Raw genomic sequence first — 22,825 nt, forward strand, 5'->3', positions numbered from 1 at the left:
CACGCTTTCTCTGCATGGTTACGCAAACTGGGGATTTGTTCTACCGTTAGAGTTTGTAAAGTCTATTTCAACTTAGAATCTGATTTGCAGTGGTACCAGAGTCTGAGGATCCTCTTGGTCGCAAACCATTTTGTGCAACATGGCAAAGGATATATGCACAAATTCCCGAGGTGCATTTTCTTCACATGGCAGTGCTGTAATGAAAACCAAATCATACCCAAACCCTCTCTCTCACTGTATGCTTCCTCTACATCTTGAGCGAAATACGTCACGAAACAGCCACCCGTTCCATGACAAAACCATAACAGGACAGAACAGCTGTCAAATACATGCTACTGGCGATGGACTCGGCAGATCCGCTGATCGCTTGTCAATGTCAAGGACTCGAAAGGGCAGAGGGCTCTTCTTGTCAAGGGCAAACGCGCTTGGGTTTCGATCGTATTAGCCAGTGCTCCGCCATGTTCGTGACGGCCTCGACCGTGTTGCAGCGACGGTTTAGTCTTACCCAGACGACTCCAGTGCACACGAGCTTTTTCAATGCTGTTGGGTGGCCTCATTCCACAATTTAAGGGGGCCAGTTTCTTGGGAGGCTAAGACTAGACCCCAATCGGGCAGGGCTCCTCGGCCTGCTCCAGCTGGTGTTGCCAGTCCTTTTCCCTCGCTTCTTTGCTGACCAGCAAGGCCAGCCAGTGACCCCAGCACGGCATCGGATGTTCAGATCATCTGGGTCTTTGCAGGGTGGGCAGGGCAGGGCAGGGCTCCATTTCGCCGCTTCGTATTCCCTGAATTACGGGCCCTCCTCATGCACAACTCCAGTCAACAAGACGCGGGCAGTTCGGTCTCCATAGGTAGCAGGCAGGCAAGCAAGCCAAGCAGGGCATGGAAATGGCATGGTAGGACTGGGTCTCACGCGGCGGTTCAGTGCAGGGCCAATGATTCTTGCCAATCCTATGAGCAGAACACCACCAGAGAGAAGCTGGTGCCGCACCACTCCCCGGACAAACAGAACCAGATCGACACCATCCTTAGCCGGTCCAGCACCTTAATATCTTTATGCAAAAATAGCCTTTCCGGACTGGCGCAAATGCGCAACTTGTCTCATGCGCCCGCCGGACATTCTGCTGCTGCCCTGAACCAGTAAACGTTGGCTGGCTAGTGATCTTTTTTCGGACTGCTCTGCTACCTACCATAGGGGACGTTGCCTACCTTGCACACACTCACACATACAGCTTCCCTTTCATCATCGTCATTCACAAGGGAAGTTGTGTTTTTCTTTCGAGAAGCCTTCTCTATTTTCCTTTGCTATACTGTTTGCTCGTTCCTAGCCTGCTCACTCGCTTTGGCGGCTTACTCTACTATCGTTTTTCTTAATACCTTTTTGAAAATCTATTGAAAGATTCGGCATAGTTGCGGCATCTTTACATCGGGAGAGGTGTTGCCCAGCGAACAGGAAGATTACACTCCTCCTTCCTGAACTTTCATCCTGCATACCCGCATCTTGTTGGCTTGACCGTCTTTTACTCAAAAGATAAACGCATGCTATGAGCGTCAATTGACGTTTGATACACGTTTCTTGCCGCTCAGCACTCGTGGTGTTGAACTAAAACCTCCACAGTTTCTTGAGTAGCCAAAAACATCGTGATTGTCCGCAAGGACAACGCGAGTCGACAATTAAAATACAACATGGCTAACCACCAAGCCCGCATGTCAATGTACTCGGTGGCTTCCGACTCTGCCACTGGACATCGAGGACCAGGACAGCAGGCATCCCAAGTCTCAACTACAACATTGCTGAATGGAACTCATAATATTTACTTGTCTTCCCAGCCATACCAGCTCGATGCTGCGACGAGTATAGTCGTCAACACGTGGTTGACCGCGGCTCAGGTTGGACCTGACGGGAGGACAGGTGGTACTGTCGATGCTAGTTTGGCTGCTCGTGCCTGGGAACACGCACGACGTCGCGCAGAGGATGGTTGCATTGTCCTGAGGTTTGTTTACCTTTGTCTACAGAGGATTACTTGAGATGGACTGACATGATATAGCTCTTTGCACACATCGACGCCATCTGTTCTGGCACCATTTCTTCAAACGCTCCCTCTATCTCTTCCGTCGTCCCTGTTTGCAGCTCTCGAAGCAATCAGACCGTTTATCCACTGCGTCACTCCGTACAACCCTTCAACGCCCCTTCAAGCTGCTCTCGGTGTCACCTTGACTCTCAACCTCACAGGCAACTTAACTGCTACCACGCTTGCACTGTCTCAGGGCGGAATCGACACAGCAAAAGGTCTCTTGAATATTCCTGCGGAAGCGGGATACCGAGCCTTTGATGTCTTCTACTACTTGCTGACCTCGGCTTCGACGCCGGCCGAACGCGAATTTCTCGGCCTTAAGCCAGCTGCGAGCTACTCTCTCCTCGCCAAATCTGGCACTTATGACCCGCCGTCCTATCTGCCAACCGCCGACGACGCAGCTGCTGCCGATGATTTCAGAGCTGCTCTCAAAGAGATTGGTATCAAGGGGTCTGCGCACCGCAACTTCATCTCTACTCTTGCTGGTCTACTCAAGCTTGGCAACACAATCGACTATAGCGTAGATGGGGATCTCCTAGACGACATTTGTGAAGATGTTGGTGGATTGCTCGGACTAGACCCTGAGGTGTTGGCACGTCAATGCAGTACCGAGGATAGGCAGACTCTGGTCGGAGGTCTTTACGAGGCTTTGGTTGATTGGGTCATTTCAAGGGCGAATGAGGCCATTGCCGTTCAACTTTCCCGTACGCGAGATGGCGCAGATTCCCTCGATGGCCATGATTCCAGCAATGATACCGTCTGCATCACGGTCGTTGAAATTCCGGACCCTACCCTCGGCAAGGCCGTCGCTATGCGTGGCATTTTTGATGACTCGACTGGAATCAACGCTGAGATGAAGGATGATGGTGTAGAAGTGATTGCGGCGGGCAGCTCCGTTTTGCGAGAAATGCAGAATGCTGTGGCTGAAGTCGGGCCAGAGCTCGGTATCATGACTGGACCAGCAGGCCGCGACAGGCAGCATGAACTCGAGAAGAGGGAAGTTGTCCTCGAAAAGGTGGGCCTCGCCGGGGATGACGATGGCTTCCTGAAGAAGCTCCTCTTTCCCGTAGCAGGAGCAGGCATCAATCTTGGCCGCGCTGGGCGGTTCGATCTCTCCTCGGTGCTTGCCAGCAGCCGTGCTTGGTATCACCTTTCCATCCACCCGACCGATGATACACCTGCCAGTCTAGCAGCACTGCCATCGATCACTTCTGCTTGGTCTGCAGGCACCGTCTCGCGCCAGCTCCGAGCTTGGAGGCTGCCCGAGTGGGCGAACCGCCGGAATAAGAATCTGGACTTTACGGCTGATTTTGATCTGGAGGAGTTCACCACTCGTTTTGCTCCGTTGGGCTGCCGTGACGGCCGTGAAGGCATCGAAACGTGGATCCTTGAAAGAGGCTGGAGCAACGGCGAGGTCGTTGTGGGGCGCGAACGCGTTTGGATGCGCGAGTCCGCCTGGTGGGAAGCCGAGAGTATGCTGGACATGAAGCCCGCCGACATGCCCATGGGAGCCAGCATGATGCTTCCTTCTGGGGCCCTCGAAACGGGCTACTCCAACACTGGCAGCGGCTATTTTGGTGGTCCATTCATGGACCAGAACTCCAACATGAGCAATGACCATATGGTGCACTCTCGCAACCAAAGTCAGATTACCTTGGCGCAGCAAGGCCTTGCTGCTCCATCTATAGCTCCTAGTGCCATGCGAAATCTGAGCTCTGGTGATTACGGTCTTGGCAACAAGGGAGACAGTCATCGTGACCAGATCTATTACACCAGCGGTGGTGATTTTGGCAACAACCTCGATCCGGACCTTGCTCAAGGAAAGCATGTTGAAACTGAGAGCGTGACCTTTGGCCGAAGAGCTTGGGTCATGTTGGTGTGGACGCTTACTTTCTGGATTCCATCGCCTCTGCTCAAGTACGTCGGTCGCATGAAGCGACCCGATGTCCGTATGGCCTGGCGTGAAAAGGTGGTTCTCGTGTTCCTGATTGCCCTTGCCAACGCCATCATCATTTTCTGGATTATCTGGTTTGGTCAGTTGCTTTGCCCCAATTCCGACAAGGCATGGGACCGGGACGAGGTCGCCACTCACATGGGTTCCGCGGATTTCTGGGTCAGCATTCACGGAAAAGTCTACGATATTTCGAAATTCTACAAATTGCAGCACAGTGACACGGATACTGAGACAAGTTCGAGCAACATGGAGCAGTTTGCTGGTCTGGATCTTTCCGAGTACTTTGTCGCCCCCTTGCCGTTGACTTGTCCTGGACTCGGCATTGACAGGACTACCTACCTCAAGCAGAACAGCACACCCGAGTTGACTGAAGGCATTCACTATACTGGCTACCTTCAGCCCGACACAACCTCGAAGCTCGCGTCAGATACCTGGTACAGTGACTACTTTGAGCCCCGCATCAAGGAGTATTATCACGGTGACCTGGTCTGGGACAAGTCAGACGTGGAGACGGATGGTTCTGATAACAGCCACATGTGGGTGATCTACGATGGCGGTATCTACGACTTGACCGACTATTTCGTCACCATCAAATATTATACCGACACTGCCCACAACTTTTTGGATACCACACTCGTAAACGCCGTCAAGGAGAACCCCGGCCAGGATATCACGTCAAACTGGAACGAGCATATCAACAGTGTCAAGACCAATGCGACGGCATATGCCACTGCCATGAACAGTCTCAACTGCATCAAGAACACCTTTTATGTTGGTATTCCCGATTTCCGGTATTCTGCTCGCTGCCAGGTCAACAACTACCTCCTTTTGGCCTTTACCATTATCCTGTGCGCCGTTATTCTGCTCAAGTTCGTCTCTGCTTTGCAATTTGGTTCCAAGCGCCGGCCATCTCCCCAGGACAAGTTTGTTATCTGCCAGGTGCCTGCCTACACCGAGGACGAGGACTCGCTAAGAAAGGCTCTCGACTCCTTGACTGCTCTACAGTATGACAACAAGCGGAAGCTCATTTGTGTTATTTGCGATGGTGTTATTATTGGTAAGGGCAACGACCGTCCCACGCCCAAGATTGTGCTCGATATCCTAGGTGTCGACCCCAAGGTTGATCCTCCTGCACTTCCATTCAAGTCCGTCGGAGCTGGCAATGAGCAGCTCAACTACGGAAAGGTCTACTCTGGTCTCTACGAGTTTGAAGGCAATGTTGTTCCTTACCTTGTCATTGTCAAGGTTGGTAAGGAATCTGAACAGACCAAGGCCAAGCCCGGCAACCGTGGAAAGCGTGACTCTCAGATCTTGTTGATGAGCTTCCTCAACCGTGTCCACCACCGTTCTCCCATGAACCCCTTGGAGCTGGAAATCTTCCACCAGATCAACAACATTATTGGCGTGGATCCCGAGCTGTATGAATATCTACTCATGGTTGATGCCGATACGTCTGTTCGCGAGGATTCTCTCAACAGGCTGGTTGCCGCTTGTGCCAACAACTCCAAGATTGCCGGTATCTGTGGTGAGACTGCTTTGCAAAACGAGGAAAGATCATGGTGGAGTATGATTCAGGTCTACGAATACTTCATTTCCCACCATCTCGCAAAGGCTTTCGAATCCCTCTTTGGCAGTGTTACCTGTCTTCCTGGTTGGTAAGTAAATCATATCTTCACTGTCGTTTAAGGTGTAATGCAAATGCTAACAATGTAATAGTTTCTCCATGTACCGTCTGCGCACTGCTGACAAGGGCAAGCCGCTGCTGATTGCTGATGGTGTGATTCGCGAGTATAGTGTCTGCAACGTTGACACTCTCCACAAGAAGAATCTCTTGTCTCTCGGAGAGGATCGTTACCTGACCACGCTCATGACCAAGTACTTCCCTTACATGTCCTACAAATTCATCGCCGACGCGTACTGTCAGACGGCAGCACCCGAAGAGTGGGCGGTTCTGTTGTCCCAAAGACGACGATGGATCAACTCTACCATTCACAACCTGGTCGAACTGATGATGCTCAAGGACATGTGCGGATTCTGCTGTTTCTCGATGCGTTTTGTCGTCTTTATCGATCTCACTGGTACCATCATTCTGCCTGCAACCACCATCTATCTCGCTTACCTGATCTACCGTGTGGCCACCAACACTGGCCAATTCCCTATGATTTCCATCATCATGTTGGCAGCAGTATACGGTCTTCAAGCAATCATCTTTATCCTCAAGCGACAGTGGCAGCACATTGGTTGGATGATTATTTACATCATCGCCTTCCCTATCTACTCCTTTATCCTCCCAATTTACTCGTTCTGGAAGCAAGACGATTTCTCCTGGGGTAACACGCGTATCGTTATTGGAGAAAAGGGTAGCAAGTAAGTTTCTCCTGTTTTTCCCATGTTGCTTGAGTGTCCATGACTAACTATGAAATAGGCAAGTTGTTGCTGTCGATGGCGAAACATTTGACCCACGGTCTATCCCTCTCCAGCGTTGGGATGATTACGCAGCTCTCAACAACCTCCCCGGCCGCCGTGGTAACTACTCTGAAAAGGCCGAAGTTCAGCCCTTCGACGACGCATACGAGATGGACGATATGAAGTCCGTCTACAGCTCCGTCCGTCAGCAGTCGGTACTGCACGGCCTTCAAGGCAACCGCTCCACGTTTATGCCTCCCACGGCTCAGTCGCCTGGTCACGGTTCCATGTCCAGAAACTCGGCATATATGCCATACTCTGATGGCCACATTAACCGCCAGTCCACGGCTTCCTTTGGCGATATTCAACGCATCAACAGCCCATACCAGGACAGGCCCAGCGTGTCCAACCTGCGTAGCGTAGCCAATATTTCGCCTTCCAGAGACATGCACCGCCAGTCCCAAGTGACTCTCGGATACAGCGGTGGATCCCGGCTTGGACAAGGCGCCGGTCACCAGAGCCAGAGTTCGTTCGATTTCCAACGCGGTCACATTGGTCCCGACGACGCCATGATTGTCGATGCCATTCAAGCTACCCTCCGCGAGGTGGATCTCGACACGGTCACCAAGAAGCAAGTCCGCGCTCTTGTCGAGCAGCGCTTGCAAACCGAGTTGACTGGTGAGAGAAGAACATTCATGGACAGACAAATCGACAATGAGCTGGCCAACATGTAAAAAAAAGGAAATTTGCCCATCTTTAGTAAGCATTGTAAATAGCCGACTCGCAAGACATTTTGTCCATGTCATGTGGTGTTTGAAAACATCAAGTTCTCACTTTTGATCGGCACCAAAACTTTGGGTATCAAGGCGTTCATAGAGGATCAGTTTTGGGCGGCTCATCAGTTAGCATCGGGTGTGTAAGGGAAACTTTTTTTGGTGCAAACTTTTTTTTGCACAATGATTTTTTATTTGGAAAGCAAAGCATAATTGGGATTGAATCTAATGGGAATCATCTTCAACTTACGATCCTTTGGACATATCATAGCATTATATCACAGCATAAGTAATACAATATTTGTGGCTTTCTAGCAATTTATTCGGACTCGAGGATGGGCATATGACTTATTCGTCCATGTGGATTTAGCACTTGACCAGATCTCGTAGATTCCTGCACATAAATTGACTTTGATGGCAGCATGAGTTTAACCTTGTTTCTTATCATGGCTTCATGTCAGTTTTGAGACAAACCCGCAAAGTTCGTAGTTGAGTCTTTCAAATTCACCGAGACCAAAGAGCTTACGGTGATCGTTTCTAACCTCGTTTTCTTTCACGTTTGCGACTGGTTAAATTTGTGGAGAAGATATGTGCTGAGCAGGTTTCAACAAATGTCTTGTCGCTATTTTGATCTGCCGAGGGTAGGACAGATATCACAATATAGTTCCAGCTCTCATATGACATGATGTACAAACGAACCTGCCGCCGTGGACTTGACGTGCCAATGGATCTGTCTCAGTGTGGACACCTCCAGTGTCTTGACGATGAAACAACGCCAACTAAAGACGAGAGAGAAAGGGAAAACACAAATCTGGCAGATGCTCGCTCGTCTTGCTCTAATCAAATTGGGCGTTTCAAAATCATTGTATTTTACCCACTCCCTTGAGTCGAAGGTACACGTCTGTTCCCCAGCCATGCAAGCTCTGAACAGCGATTCCGCCACCGAAATATTCGGCATATGCTCTGCTCAGGGGCAGTCCATAGCCTAGTCCTGCAATTGAACTTCCACCGCTGTTGGCATTGGAAATGACGCTCAGAGCATCACCTGGGTTTGCGCCTGCAGGAGAATCCTCCTCGGAAAAGGTTGTAAAGCTGTAGCTCCACACGTTTGGTAGTACTTCGGGAGAGATGCCGCCGCCGCGATCTCGAATGCGAATAGTCACACCGGGGGCATTGTCATCCAGAGGCTTGATCGCCTCACTACGGAAAGCGCCTTTGTTCTCGGCTGGAGGATCAAGCTTGACCTTTGGGGGACCGGCATCCGGTGGTTCCGGCGCAATGGTAATGACAACAGGCTCCTTACTGTTGCGGCCCTCGATTGTTGCACGGAATGCGTTCTTGAGAAGCTCCGTGAGGATATATTCGAGGTGCATGGGGACATAGGCGAATGCAGTGTCCGGTTCGCCGTCGACAATCCATCTTGGGCGAATGCCATACTTGTATTCACAAATCTCGGCAACCCAATTCGCACACGAGTCGACAACGTCGGCAGGACACAGGGCCGTATCAATGACTCCAATAAAGCTGGGATGCTCGGGACATGGCGTCGGGCTGGCGGCAGGGTCAAAATGAACGGCACTAGAGTAGTGCAACGCAATGTGCTGTTCGGCAATAAGTCGTGTGCCAATACGAGCACGAAGATGCTCGTCGAGAAATCGTGTCACTTCGGTAGGTGAAATGTAACGGCGGCATTCGAGAAAGCCCTTGGCGAGAATCGGAATGGTGTCCTGGTGCGTGTGCACCAGCTCGGCCAGAACCGAGGTAAACTGTATCTCTCCTTCGACATTGGAGATGGTCCGGTGTTTCCACGGCAACAGAGTCGACAAGGAGTGTAGGTAGTTGTTGTAGATTTTGCTGATATTCGGGTTGGATACCACGATGAACGGCAGGTTCCGCAGAGCCTGAATACGGTGGGCAAGTCGGATTGGTAGGAGGCTCAAGGTGAAATTGGCTGACGAGAAGAGCGACTGGGCTGCCAGCGGAGGCCGGCCATGTTTGACGAGGTCTGCCAAGCTCAGAGAGTGCTGGTGTTGGTTGCTCAGATTGGCGACATCGGAATCGGTTACTGTCGCGGTGCTCGGAGGTTGCGACCACTTCTTATCGGAAAGAGAGAGGTCTGGCGCAGAGGTTGAGGATAAACGGCATAGTTGGTCAAAAGGCGACTTGAGGGCAGCTGGATGTCTTATTGATCCGGCCCTGGGCAGCATTTGCCCCAATGGCCGTCTAAGAGGTATCATGGTGGCATTGTGTGGTGAAGTGAAACAGCAGCTGTTGTTCTGTCGTCGGCACGGCCAGCGGTGTAGAAGTAAGGTAACAAATTGGGGGAATTGTCATGCCACCCTTGCGGCCAATGCCATAAATTCAGGCGTTGCTGATGTGATGTCACGCGCCATTGGATCCCCCAGGAGAAAGGACCCCCACGATAAGCTTATCGAGCATGGAATAATAATACCTTAATATGCCGATCCCAACCGAGACTGACCAACACCCGCTCCCCAGTCCATCTCGGTCTTTCACGATGCACCCGGATTTCTTTGGCTTGGGGAGTTGACAATTATTGTTGTATTTCCACTCCGTGATAAATTGTAGTGCTAGTGGTAGATGACACCAGTGTAGAAGATGGAGTCACTGGCTTGATCCCCTGTTACGAGCAGATGCAAACACTATCCTATACAAGCATTGTAGGTACAACAATTGCCTTAGTTACAAGAGGGGGGTTTTCAGTACACCTAGTTTCCTACAGTATAGTTGATCGCTCAACACTAGCTCCATGTAATACCTAATTCTGTGCAGCCGTTTCAGCTCACGGAAGGCTGCCGACGCCGTCGTCAAAGACGACGGGAGCCCATGAAGTGGCTGCAGCAGGAGACATAGCATTGATAACTCGAAGGACAAGATTCAAGATCAGTTCGCTATTTGTTTCATATTAAAAGAAAAAGACAGAATACAAAATTATAGTTAAATAAGATAGTGATAACCGCGCATGGTGTTTAGGCATGAGCAGTGCTGATGCGAGGTCGCAGCAATAGCCGTGATTACTGAGTTAAACGTTGAAAAGAGCATGATTTGAACTAATGTTATACTCAGTCGTATTTGATGAGCTGATAGTGACAGTTGCTGTCATACTGAACATGCTGAAAGATTGCAAGTTGAGGCACGAACGGCATGGTCCGCAGGAAGATGAATGATGGACTGGCGCATGGGGGTCAGATACACTCTCAGTAAAGGGTATTATCATTTCGTCCTTCCCGGTGTTGACAATAAACCAGATCATGGATCTCTACAAATCGAATTATTTGGTGGACACGTGTGCAGCAACGGCGGCGCTCGGAAAGGGTCTTGATAGGTCATATTCGCATTCCAATCGTACAATGGGTAAACTAGAGGTTTCTAGGCAGTTACGAACGTATCATAGTTGCCGCTTATGCAATGCCGTTCTTTCCCATGATGCCATGTATAAAGTCCTCGCACAGCCGCTTCTTGTGATCGGTATGATTAACTATGGATTGCTCGAGCTTTCTATTGAGTCTTCATCTCCTGGTCGGCCTCGACAGCCTTGACGTGCTCGTGGCTCTCGAGAGTCTGGACAGAGTCCTTGGGGAACTCGACGCTGCAAAGATATTGTTAGAAAGCTAGAGCTCCAGTCTTGTTGGAGGAGGCCACTTACGCAAAGCCCTTGATCAGGCTGTACTCGTGTGTAATCTTGCCGCCCTGGTCCTTGGCGTGCTGCTTGGCAGCAGCGACTTGCTCAGGGGAAGCGTCGTCCTTACAGGTGACCTATATGGAAAAAAGAGCAAGTCAGTTTTGGACGACTGGGTCATGACAGGTGCTGTGTTGAACAGAGGACTGGCGTCGTCGCGCCGGGCGGGGTTCAGCTTGGATCCGCCAGGAGGATACGTACAATGTAGCTAGGCATTTTGGCTGATGTGGTGTGGAAGAGACGTAATAACGAGCTTGGTTGTCGTTGAGGTTTAAGATTATGTCCTGGCAAAGAACTGGATTGTCTCAGTGATAGTAGTATTGAATGATGTTGACAAAGCTGAAAACCGAGCGCGGGCATCGAGTTCGTTTTAAGTACCCTGCTGATGGGGGGCTTGTATCTAAGGTAAGATGGCACAGGACTTTATGGAGCCCGTCCACCTCGGCGTGAATTCACTTCCTTCTAACCATACAAATTCCGTCTCATGTAACGATACGGCGGCCTGTTAGTTGAAAGCATACGTCATGTCCTTGGATGGCTGTCCGCCCCTCCCTCCACACCTCTGTGCTGTTCTTACTTGGACGGAGTCACACCAGACTCGCCAGACGGGACGCGGCTCCAGAGTCCAAGCCACTGACACGACACCAAAGGGTGCCCACTCACTCCCTCCCTCCCTCCATCTGCCAAGTCAAAGTGAACTCCGATGGCAAGTGGCTGTATTCCGTCTGGAAACTGAACTGGTTTGCCAAGTTTCCGGCTTCCACTTATAGAATAATAAGGAGTCATCCGGACAGTTGCGTACTTTGTTCATGCATGCAGTTGAGAGTCCGGGATCAGCCATAAGGAGTTCATTAATCGTGTTAATCACCCCCATCTTGCATGTCCCTACCTTCAAACCAACCATAGAGCCAAGACTTGATCGGAATCGATGAGCCAGTCCCAGAGGCAAGGATACTACAAGGCTTTCTGTGGCCCAGAGATGGGGGTGAATCAAGGCCAACTGATGCGTTTTCGAGGCGGCCATAGGTACAAGTGATACGCAGGCGCTTGTGAATAGCCCCGCTTTCGTCATGCCACAAGCCAAACAATAGTTCAACCCCGCAGCAGCATTGATGAGACCCCTCGTCAGAGCGTGCTAAGATAGCGCGACGGCCCCGATAGACTATCAGTGCTATCGATTAGATAAGCCTAGCTCGATCGGTGCAGGGTCCCAAAAAAATTATTTGCAACCGAGTCGGCTCAAACTGGGCGAAGGTCTCGTCTCTGTTTCCGCATTGTGTTTGTTGATGGTGCTTGCGCATTTCGCAACCAACGTCTGCCACCATGGACGCGCAATCGCACAAGCCTCATCGAGCGGCCAAAGAAAAGAAGCAACATTCGGGTGATCGTAACCCAAAGGCTTTTGCCTTCTCCAATCCCGGAAAGCTCGCCAGGCAGGCTGCTAGATCTGGTGATATCAAGGAGAAGCGCCTCCATGTGCCTCTCGTCGATCGTCTGCCCGAGGAGGCTCCTCCGCGTCTCGTCACCATTGTTGGTCCTCCGGGAGTTGGCAAGACTACACTTCTCAAGTCCTTGATCCGTCGATATGCGAAAGAAACCCTATCCGAGCCGCAAGGCCCCATCACCGTCGTCACGTCCAAGAAGCAACGACTCACTTTCGTCGAATGTCCGAACGAGCTCGAGGCAATGGTCGACATGGCCAAGGTTGCAGATATCGTGTTGCTCATGATTGATGGAAACTTTGGCTTTGAGATGGAGACCATGGAATTCCTCAACGTTTTGTCGGCGACGGGTATGCCTGGTAACATCTTTGGCGTTTTGACGCATCTTGACCTCTTCAGGAAGCCGCAAGCTCTGAAAGATGCCAAAAAGCGCCTCAAGCATCGACTTTGGCGCGAATTGTACCAAGGCGCACATCTGTTCTACCTGTCTGGTGTCATCAACGGACGTTACCCCGATCGAGAAATTCACAACTTGTCTCGTTTCCTTTCCGTCATGAAGAACCCTCGACCCTTGATCTGGAGAAACTCCCACCCTTACACCATCATTGATAGCTTCCGCGACGTGACGCACCCGAACCAAATCGAGGCGGACGAAAAGTGCGACAGAACGATTGCACTGTCTGGTTATCTACGCGGTACCAACTTTTCCGCCGAAGGTCAACGAGTGCATATTCCAGGTCTTGGAGACTTCAACGTCAAGGCTGTCGAGACTCTACCCGATCCATGCCCTACCCCACAAATGGAACAGGCCGTGGCCAAGGCAACTGGCAAACCCGCGAGGCGGCGACTTGACGAAAAGGAGAAGAAGCTACACGCTCCCATGTCTGACCGAAGCGGACTAAAGATTGATGGCGATGCCATCTGGATTACCCGAGAAAAAGGTTTCACTTTCAACAAGGACGCGGCTGATGCCGAGCGTGGCGAGGGAGAAGAGCTCATTGTTGGACTTCAGGGTGAGCGCCGGCTACTGGGTCAGACAGAGGACGGTATGCAACTGTTCCACGGAGGCGAGAAAATTACTGCCGTGCCAGAGGAAGAAGATACTGGCAGGAAAACACAAAGAACTGCCAGATTTGCTGAAAGGGAGGAGGATGAAGACCTTCCGGATGATGAAGGCTTCGTGAGTGGAGAGGACGACGAAGCCAATTCGGAAGAGGACGAATTCGACGAAGGCAAGCTGGGCAAGATGTTCCGCCAGGATGCCGACAAGAATGGAGACGAGGATGATGTTGCTTTTGCGGACAGCGACTCTGACTTCGGCTCGCTGTCTGGAGATGAAGATCCCGAGGGATCGGACTCGGAGGACGACTTTGACGATGACGACGAAGAAGCGGCTGCCTTGCGCTGGAAAGAAAACATGACAGAGAGGGCACAAAAGCTGCATGGCGGCCGTCGTTCATACCGCACTGGTGATCTGGCTCGGATGATGTATGACGAATCAATCACTGCTGAAGAAGTTCTCCGAAGATGGAAGGGCGAAGTCGAGGCCGAGGAAGAAGAAGACATTGAGGCTGATTCCGATGATGACGAGTTCTTCAAGAAGACCAAGCAGGAGACCGATGATGTCTCTGCCGATGATCGGTCGGTACCAGTATACGACTATCAACAGCTCGCCGCGAAATGGTCGGTTTCTGATAATGTTGAACTACTCCGTCAACGGTTTACCACGGCAACCCTTAATGATGCTGATGGTGATGGGGGCGATGATGAGTTCTCCGGCTTTGATGAAGACGACGAGGGTGATGGAGAGTTTGAAGATCTTGAGACTGGGGAGAAGCATGGTGGCGCTCCTGAAGCTCAGCCTGCAGAGAGTCTCGAGGACGAACGTGCCAAGAATGCTCGTCGCAAGGAAGAGCTCAAATTACGTTTCGAAGAGGAAGATAGGGAAGGGTTTTCCAACGACAAGGCGAATGCTCGCCGAGAAGCTGGCAACAATGCAGATGAGTTTGGCGAGGATGAGTGGTACGATGCCCAAAAGGCATTGATACAGGTGAGTTGTATCCAACATCTCCTGTTTAATTCGAATATGCTAACCTGGTTAGAAACAACTCGACATCAACCGTTCTGAATTTGATGCTCTCGATGAAAGACAGCGAGCTGCAGTCGAGGGTTTCAAGGCTGGCAAATATGCCAAGCTCGTCATTGAAGGCGTTCCCGCTGAATTTGTGCAAAACTTCAATGCAAGCCTGCCGGTTATCGTTGGTGGTTTGGCACCGACGGAAGACAGATTTGGCTTTGTCCAAGTTAGAATCAAGCGTCACAGATGGCACAAGAAGATTCTGAAGACAAACGACCCCTTGATCTTTTCACTGGGCTGGAGACGATTCCAGACAATGCCCATTTACAGCATATCGGACTCGCGAACGAGGAACCGTATGCTCAAGTACACGCCTGAGCACATGCATTGTTTTGCAACGGTGTACGCTCCGCTGATTGCTCCAAACACTGGTTTTGTCTGTTTCAACTCGTTTGACTCATCCAACCCAGGCTTCCGTATTGCAGCCACTGGCACTGTCCTCAGCGTGGACGAGTCTACTGAGATTGTCAAGAAGCTCAAATTGACTGGTGTGCCCGCCAAGGTCTACAAGAACACGGCCTTTATCAAGGACATGTTCAACTCGTCTCTTGAAATTGCCAAATTCGAAGGCGCGGCCATCAAGACAGTCAGTGGCATCAGAGGTCAAATCAAGCGCGCTCTCAGCAAGCCTGAGGGGCATTTCCGAGCCACATTCGAGGACAAGATTCTCATGAGCGACATTGTCTTTTTGCGCGCCTGGTTCCCCATCAAGCCGCACCGCTACTACAACGTGGTGACGAACCTGGTCGGTGGCTGGCATGGCATGCGACTGACGGGTGAGGTGCGCCGAGACCAAGGTCTTGCCACTCCTCAGGACAAGAACAGCAAGTACCGCAAGATTGAACGACAGGCTCGCCACTTTAACCCTCTCAAGGTGCCACGTGCTCTGGCCGCTTCTCTGCCTTACAAGTCGCAGATTGTCCAAATGAAGCCCCAGCGACACACCACGTACATGCAGAAGCGTGCCGTGGTCCTTGGCGGCGAAGAGAAGAAGGCTCGCGACCTTTTGCAAAAGATCACTACCATCCGTAAAGACACGGAAGCCAAGCGGAAAGTCAAGAAGGACGAGAACCGAGCCAAGTTCCGCAAGAGAATGGAGGATATGAATGACAAGAAGGAGGCTCGCGAGAAGAGGGAAAAGAAGGAATACTGGGAGCGGGAAGGCAAGAAGCGCAAGGCTGGTGACGAGGGTGGTGGCGGTAAACGCAGGAGGTAGATATACCCTCTTGTGATTAGACAAACCTAAGCATAGCCCGGCATACCTGCGATATTTGCTACTATATATCCGGCATACTGGAATTTAGATCAACCATTGTTTTCGATATACATTATCTTGTTTAGATCCCCACATTATTTCAGTATTTCTGCACTGCTTAAAACTGGCATCTGTGTTTTCATGATACCATGGTCACTGAGGCACATGAAAACGTTTTCGAAAGTGTCATCTTTGTTCTTTTCATTTAATCAATAATGGAATCTCATTCACACCAAAACTTTTCCCCACGAGCCTCTCTCCCCTTGGGCCAACCCCTCCCATTTACCCACGCGCAATGGACGGCGCCCCATCAAGGACGAGTCTCATACTCTGCAGCCGAGTCGGAACCATTATCGGAACCCTGCTCATCCGAGCTTGACTGATCGTCTGCGCCGTCTCCTCCTCCATTGCCGCCATCGTTGGCATTGTCGGGGCTGTCGTCTTGGCCGCCGCCGCGGCTCATGCAAGATCCTTCTTCCTCCCCTAGGGAGCGGTTCCTTTTGCTGGAAGACATTCTCGGTTGGTTGGTTGGTTACTTGGTATTATTATCGTGCTTCGTAATGTAAAGGAAAATGGTGGTTCGCACTTGATCTGTATTCTTGCGCTGCGTAGTCTAACTGGTGAGCAGAAAATTCTTGGATTGTTCTAGTCGCGACATTTATATAGGCATTTTCCACCAGGCAATGGTGATTGAGCTTCATCGAGACATGTAACCAACAAGAGTCATCATCATGGTCATTGGAATGAATAAACCGGCTGATGCTTGCGGCCAGCAGGTTACTTATTGTTCAGATATGCTATCAGATTCTTTCTGAATCGACCATGACCCACGAGGGTACAAAATAGCGGGCGGCTTTCTTTTCGCCCTGAGTTCTTTGCATCGCGGAGTCTGTTGTAATTTCACCTTGTTCCAAATATAGCCATGGCTGTTGCCTCGAGTACTGACAATCTCGATTCACAAAGAAACATTCGTCCCTTGCGTTACAAATTGTGGCTTGATCAACCCAACAGCAAATATTGGATGATGGACTATATAGAAACGTCAAAGTAAAAATCCTTTTGCAAAGCTTGCTGCCAATAGCTTCATTAATGTTCCAAATGAAAATAAAGCCCTTCAAAGACAATTCTCGTAGCTACCATTTTATGTATACATGACAATCTTTTGGCGTGACAAATGTCTATTACTGATTGCCGTAGCCATGTCTCGAGCCCTGTCGTCCATTTCCGTGCAAACTAGGAGCGTAAATAAGAGATTCATTATCGTAACTCCTGTCAACTCCTTGCTCTCTTTTTTAAACTATAAAAACGCGATTCGTGTATTCCAAATGTCTCCAGCCACTTAAAGTGCACCCATGGCTCGGGCAATCAAGTGCTCTGTCGTGGTCTCCCCGGAGGCGCTGCCATGGGCTTCTTCGGACGTAGGGTAGTAAAAGGCCGCAACAGCAATTGCTACATAGACCACCACGCACAGGAATCCTTCCAAGTAGTTGCTCTTCTGATCGCGGAGGAAGTTGCCAATCGTAAGGATTGCCAAGATAAGCATGGTAATGTCAAAAATCTCAAAGTTCAAGTCCATTTCGGTGTGGTTGAGGCCCCAGCCGACAATGATGACCAGGGGAGTGTTGAGAAGTGCAGTCTGTAGCGTGGCGCCGATGCAGTGGATAAGAGCAAAGTTCATCTGGTTGTCCCAAGCCTCGTCGATGGCAGTGAGATGCTCGGCTGCCTTTTCAACCAGCGGTACCAGGATCAGGCCCATGAAGGGATCCGTGAGGCCGTGTTCCTCAATGATGAATGGGATTTCCGTGGTCAAAATGTATGCAATGATGGTGACCAATGCCACGGAGACGGTCAAGGCGACGATGCATTCGGTCAGCGTAAGCTTGTCTTTTCTCATATCCTTCTCTTTATCGTGGTCTCGCTCCTCGTCGTACTCGAGCATGGCGGTGAACAATCCATGGTGCGTGGCGGTCTGGAACCAGATAAAAACAATATAAGACAAGAGTAGTAGGATGGCGACGGCACGTGAGATACCGGTCACATTCGAGTCAATGAGGGTTTGGGTAATTGTTCCCTCCTCGAGAGCGGTGCTGAGTGAATGCTCATAGATGGCCGGGATTGCCAAGCCAACGCCTCTGTAAAGATAGTCAGTATCAAGTCAGGAATCCAGGGGGCTTGGGGTTGCACGTACGCAGTCAACAATAAGCCACTTCCAGCTTCGCTAATTGTCTCGTCAAAGACAGCGTCGGCTCGTCGTACACCAGAGGCAATGAAGCAACAACCCAGGCAGAGGAGCAGATTTGCAAGAATGGAACCGAGGATTGCACCCTTGATCAAAATATACTGTCCCTTGGTGAGTAGCATCATGAACAAAACGATCTCGACAATGGAAGCGATTCTGCAAGAATGCAATTAGTCAATGCAGGTAGCATATCGGCATGTAGAACAACATACGTGGTCTCGACCAAGACACCTAAAACATGGGGCATCTTCCTTGCGAGCTCTTGCCCAGCGAAACCAATGAGATTGGCACAGGGAACCATGGCAATATAGGACAGAACAAAGCCCAGAGTGTGTCGTTCTGGGAGGGCATAATGGACAGCAATGGCGGCTGGTACAATGGGCCAGAGGATGTTGACGGCTCTCGATAGCCAACTTGTCGAGCGCCATACAATTCTGAAAAAGTGCAGAGGATGAAGACCCCTTCGTCCACTTTCACCCGCCGACTTGACGCGCACCAAGCCTTTCTGAGGTCGCTTCCTAGTTCGCCTGTGATGCCCATTCTCGACGTCTCCCCGATGGTGTGGCAGAGCGGCGTCTCGTGAGTTTTGCTGAGACGATAGCCGTGGACTCTTTTCACGAAGACCACCATTATGGCGCGCGCTGGGTCTCGACGCCATTGCTGTTCGTGATGCTGTGGCCGCTGAATCGCAGTACGAATGGCTGGTTAGGTTGGTAGTTGGTGTTTACAAAAGACGCGGCTCGCTTTTCGTCTACGTAAGACACAGCAATAAGAAGAAGAAAGCAGGCCCAAGAGCAAAGGGAAAGAAGGGCCAGTGGGAAGACCACTCCAGTCGAAATACAAAGTAGGAGTAGAGGCCTGTCTTGAAGTGAGCTGTCAGGCGACGACAGGCTCAGCGAGAACGAGACACGGCCCTTAATTTTTCCCACCTTTATTTTCTTAACAACTTGAATCAGGGTCTCTCGATTGGAACCAAGTCATCTCACTCGCAGGTCGTGTGTAGTGCGTACACAACGGTCAAAACAGGGAAAGGAAGGCCGAACAACTGGGTCGTCTCCCAATTTCAGCACAAGCGGCTCGGCGCAGTCATAGACGATTTCTAAGTGGTGCAGTTGGCATTTCAACGGCTTGGCGTACGTTTCACCGTTCAGCCAGTTCAAGGTTGCAATGGCAAGATGTGGGACATTTCCAGAGTGAATCGAATTTTTTCTGGGCTGGTTAGGATCAATCAATTCACTGAGTCTGACAAGGGGGCTTCTTACTGGAAGGTACCGTGTAGTAGTATGACACTACCGCTACCAAACACGTAGACGACTAAAATAACGCCCTTCTAATGCAGCTTCGATTGGCATTTCCTGGGGTGCTACTAGGGCTAAAAACCAGGGGGGATCCCAGGCATGAATTGATTCTTGGGGAAAGAACCAGAACCAAAAAGAGAGACAAGCTCGACAAGCCCCATCACAACCCGTTCATAGCCAAGAGTATAATTGCGTCAGACTGCATTAAATCCCCTGAGATCTTGCAAACTAGGTTTTGTACCTATTCTTTCTTTGCTGCGATTCCTATCTCGATTCAAACGATTTCATTCCACGTTGGGGGGAAATAAAATCAATCCCAATTTGTGTAGTCATAGATAATGATGAATTGTCGGGGGACTGGACACGTGAAGCGAATCAATTAAAGTCTGCGACTCTCTCATGCCTCCAGTAGTCTTTTGGAAACAAAAACACATGACTTCTGTAACTCGCTGTTCGGTTCAGCGCGTTGAATTGGGCAGGCCGTTTCTGTGCAGGCAGTGCAACTGCTGCATATCTCCGACTGAAATGTTCGGCAGATCCCGCGCTCCACACCAAGCTGAGAGCCCCCCAACAGCCAAGTCCGACTATTTGATTCTAGCGAAGCACAGAAAAATGATTGGCATCTGGGCACATTGTTCCAAGCCGACTGGTTCAACTTGGCGAGAAGCTTCGAGAGCTTGTTCCAACGAAGAGGTATAATCAAAATATGTAGCAAACGAGGAGATATGACAAAGTCCTGGCGGATATGTAATCGGAAAAGAGCTCAATTTAGACATGTCGGGGGTAAATGAAAACCACCGGAGACAAGTATCGGTCAAAATGGCCTCGCACCTCGGATTTACTAGCGACAGCCAGGGGTGCCGGTGTCCTAATTCCAGAAGCCTGGACCCATTTGCACAGCGAAAGAGCACCGTTATGTCCGACTAGAAGAAAGAAAAAACCGCGCTGTGACGTAGTGGGTCCTATTTCGTGTCAGCTCATCCACGATGTCTCCATTCGCATTGCGCGCCCAAGCAGGGACCAATTCAATCCCAGGTCGAGAACACAGATTGATTGACTGTATGAGGCCTCCATCAATGCATGTAATCTGACAATACGAAAGGCACAAATAGGAGGACAAGCCAACCACACCCCGAGTTGTCGCATTGTACAAGAATAAGTACATTTTACGCGACCCATCCGCCTTTGAAGGAGCACCCAAAAATAATCTCGTGCACCAGCGTTCAACGCGGCCGCGTCTCTCAATCCCTCATGGAGGGCCTCGATGCACTTGTTGATATCGCAAAAGATTATACAATATCGCAATTTTCGCTCTTCGTCTATCAGGACAGATTTTGCTCCGTCTCCTTTCACAATTGTGGAATATGATCGCGACCTTGGTGGTGATCAAGTATGTGCATCTATTCTGGCTCCCCTGCAGATCCGGTCCAGTGCATCACCGTACAACCACGCAATCTGCCTGCTGTGTAGGCAATGCTCTGTGGAATTCGTTCAGATGCCGATGAGTCTGCACATTTGGGGTTGCGCATCATGCACCGAATGATACTTGAACTGAAAATACGGATTCGGTTTCCAAGGGATATGATGCAGGCACAAGACGCACAGTTGTGATGCAATGACGTAAGTAGCTCACAATCAGCAGATTGACGTGTCGTATTTGATGTGTGGTCACTGGTATTCAATGGAGAAATACACATGTTTCATTTGGCCTCTCTCCTTGATAGACCATTCTATTCCCACCTTCCGTCCAGTAGATCTATTGCTTGGCTACATATGAGCCTCTGGAAAGTCTCTGGCTAGCGAGCTGCCTTGGCTACCTTTTCCTAGGGCATCGTCTTTGTGTATCATCTATGCTCTGGGCTCAGTAAAAGATACTGCTTTGCCTCACATATCAGGCACCGGGGTCACCTTCTTGACAACACGAGCCGGTGATCCCATGGCGACGGAAAAGTCTGGTATATCTTTAGTCACGACCGACCCTGCACCAATAGTACATCCCTTGCCAATCGTAACACCAGGCATAATGGTGACATTGCCGCCGATCCAGCAATCGTCGCCTATGGATACGGGCTTTGCATACTCGATACCATCTCTGCGCGACTGGACCTCGGTCTCGTGTGTTGCTGCAAAGATGGAAACAAACGGGCCAAACAGGACTCTGTTGCCAATTGTGACAAGACCACAGTCCAGGATCACCAAGCTTTAAAGCTGGTTAGTGTCATCATACCAGAGATATAAAATCCGACAGCATGATGCCGCCTCGTAATAACTTGTCGACTTACTTAAAGTTGGAGTAGAAATTATCGCCTAGCACAATATTGCAGCCGTAGTCGATATTAATAGGCGGCTCGATGTAAGCTCCTTTGCCGACGCCGCCCAAAGTGCTCTTGAGCAGGTCGTATCTGAACGCCTCTAGAGACTCTGGCGTTGCGTCATCCGGAAAGTGATTGTTATACTTGTGCATGAAGCGACGAGCTTTGAACCGGCCCTGTACCAATTCTGGAGCCAGGCAGTTGTACCTAGAGGCTTGTGAGTATGCTGGACCGCCGTGGTGTTGGTTGAGGACTCACAAAACCCCAGATATCATCTTTTCATAGTCATCACACCACGGCGTATTCTCAAGCTTCTTCGCCGCCTCAATGGCTTGGGGATCTTTCTCCTTGCTGGCCATTTTCTCTAGGTGAAGTTTAACGTCGATGAGTAAATTCGTAAATCCAAGGAGTGATTTCGCTCTTATAGGTTTCGCAGATAACTTTGGTTGACCACGACTTTAGGAGTGTTGTCCCCGTTCTTGAGCGAATTGAGCCGGGCGCTTAGCGCGGCAGTGTATATCAGCGCAATTGACGCCCTGATTCGCTGCTACGTGCACCATTACTTAACAGTTTCAACAGTTGGTGTTCCGAGTGGCTAAATCTCGGCGAGGCACGCCTTAGCTAGTGGCCTCTTGTGCCTGAGCTTTCCTGCTTATAGGCTCCTTGGCGATCCACTGAATGAATACAATGCCGTGTTCCGAAGCTCGTAGCTAGGTCGTAATAATATAGTATATCTCTTGGAAATCCCACATCTACCCATAAATTATACTTATTATACCTTGGTCTTCTTCTTTTTGCGATACCCTCCTACAGGGTACAAGACCAGCAGGCCGTGTGGTTTGTACTGTGGTTCTCTGGAATCAGCGGAATCAGTCGCGGGAGGCAGTCGCAACTCCTCGCGATCGACTGCAAGTAGATCGTAGCTGCACGATTATCATCGGGCCACTTATGTATGTTTGTATGAGGTGACTACGTGATTACTGATGGCCGTTCGACAGCCCAGATGAGACTTACTGAGTGATTATGCAAACCAACCGAGACTTTGTCCCGGTCATAATCTTAAGGCTGCAATTGCCTGCGTTGCCATGACAGTCAGTCTGTCTTTGCGACAACTTTAATAGACCTGGGAAGCATCGTTTGGTAGATTGCATGTAGGCATGTAGTAGCGAACAGTACCGGTCAACTGTACATTATGCATGTTTCTATCACAATGAAATCGTCGACTCGGGGTCTTCCG

At 50.3% G+C, this 22,825-nt stretch overlaps 7 protein-coding genes across 7 annotated transcripts; 2 read left to right on the top strand and 5 right to left on the bottom strand.

Moving 5' to 3' along the window:
* Positions 1-1,683: 1,683 nt before the first annotated feature.
* On the top strand, positions 1,684-7,166 carry PFICI_04363 (uncharacterized protein; the record flags this gene model as incomplete). Its single annotated transcript, XM_007832944.1, has 4 exons — positions 1,684-1,991; positions 2,046-5,681; positions 5,743-6,393; positions 6,452-7,166. 4 exons carry the CDS (start codon positions 1,684-1,686, stop codon positions 7,164-7,166), a joined length of 5,310 nt encoding a protein of 1,769 aa, XP_007831135.1.
* Positions 7,167-8,065: 899 nt separating this feature from the next.
* PFICI_04364 (uncharacterized protein) lies at positions 8,066-9,442 on the bottom strand (the record flags this gene model as incomplete). Its single annotated transcript, XM_007832945.1, has 1 exon — positions 8,066-9,442. The coding sequence occupies one exon, from the start codon at positions 9,440-9,442 to the stop codon at positions 8,066-8,068; it is 1,377 nt and encodes a 458-aa protein (XP_007831136.1).
* Positions 9,443-10,724: 1,282 nt separating this feature from the next.
* PFICI_04365 (uncharacterized protein) lies at positions 10,725-11,121 on the bottom strand (the record flags this gene model as incomplete). Its single annotated transcript, XM_007832946.1, has 3 exons — positions 10,725-10,815; positions 10,873-10,982; positions 11,107-11,121. 3 exons carry the CDS (start codon positions 11,119-11,121, stop codon positions 10,725-10,727), a joined length of 216 nt encoding a protein of 71 aa, XP_007831137.1.
* A 1,107-nt stretch (positions 11,122-12,228) lies between these two features.
* On the top strand, positions 12,229-15,700 carry PFICI_04366 (uncharacterized protein; the record flags this gene model as incomplete). The annotated part of the gene is made up of 2 exons (XM_007832947.1): positions 12,229-14,397; positions 14,450-15,700. The coding sequence occupies 2 exons, from the start codon at positions 12,229-12,231 to the stop codon at positions 15,698-15,700; spliced, it is 3,420 nt and encodes a 1,139-aa protein (XP_007831138.1).
* A 349-nt stretch (positions 15,701-16,049) lies between these two features.
* PFICI_04367 (uncharacterized protein) lies at positions 16,050-16,253 on the bottom strand (the record flags this gene model as incomplete). The annotated part of the gene is made up of 1 exon (XM_007832948.1): positions 16,050-16,253. The coding sequence occupies one exon, from the start codon at positions 16,251-16,253 to the stop codon at positions 16,050-16,052; it is 204 nt and encodes a 67-aa protein (XP_007831139.1).
* An 825-nt stretch (positions 16,254-17,078) lies between these two features.
* Positions 17,079-18,636, bottom strand: PFICI_04368 (uncharacterized protein; the record flags this gene model as incomplete). The annotated part of the gene is made up of 3 exons (XM_007832949.1): positions 17,079-17,871; positions 17,928-18,134; positions 18,191-18,636. 3 exons carry the CDS (start codon positions 18,634-18,636, stop codon positions 17,079-17,081), a joined length of 1,446 nt encoding a protein of 481 aa, XP_007831140.1.
* A 2,524-nt stretch (positions 18,637-21,160) lies between these two features.
* PFICI_04369 (uncharacterized protein) lies at positions 21,161-21,947 on the bottom strand (the record flags this gene model as incomplete). The annotated part of the gene is made up of 3 exons (XM_007832950.1): positions 21,161-21,476; positions 21,559-21,795; positions 21,847-21,947. The coding sequence occupies 3 exons, from the start codon at positions 21,945-21,947 to the stop codon at positions 21,161-21,163; spliced, it is 654 nt and encodes a 217-aa protein (XP_007831141.1).
* Between the last annotated feature and the right edge of the window lie 878 nt (positions 21,948-22,825).

Source organism: Pestalotiopsis fici (genome assembly GCF_000516985.1).
Source record: "Pestalotiopsis fici W106-1 unplaced genomic scaffold PFICI_Scf_3, whole genome shotgun sequence".
Classification (NCBI taxonomy): domain Eukaryota; kingdom Fungi; phylum Ascomycota; class Sordariomycetes; order Amphisphaeriales; family Sporocadaceae; genus Pestalotiopsis; species Pestalotiopsis fici.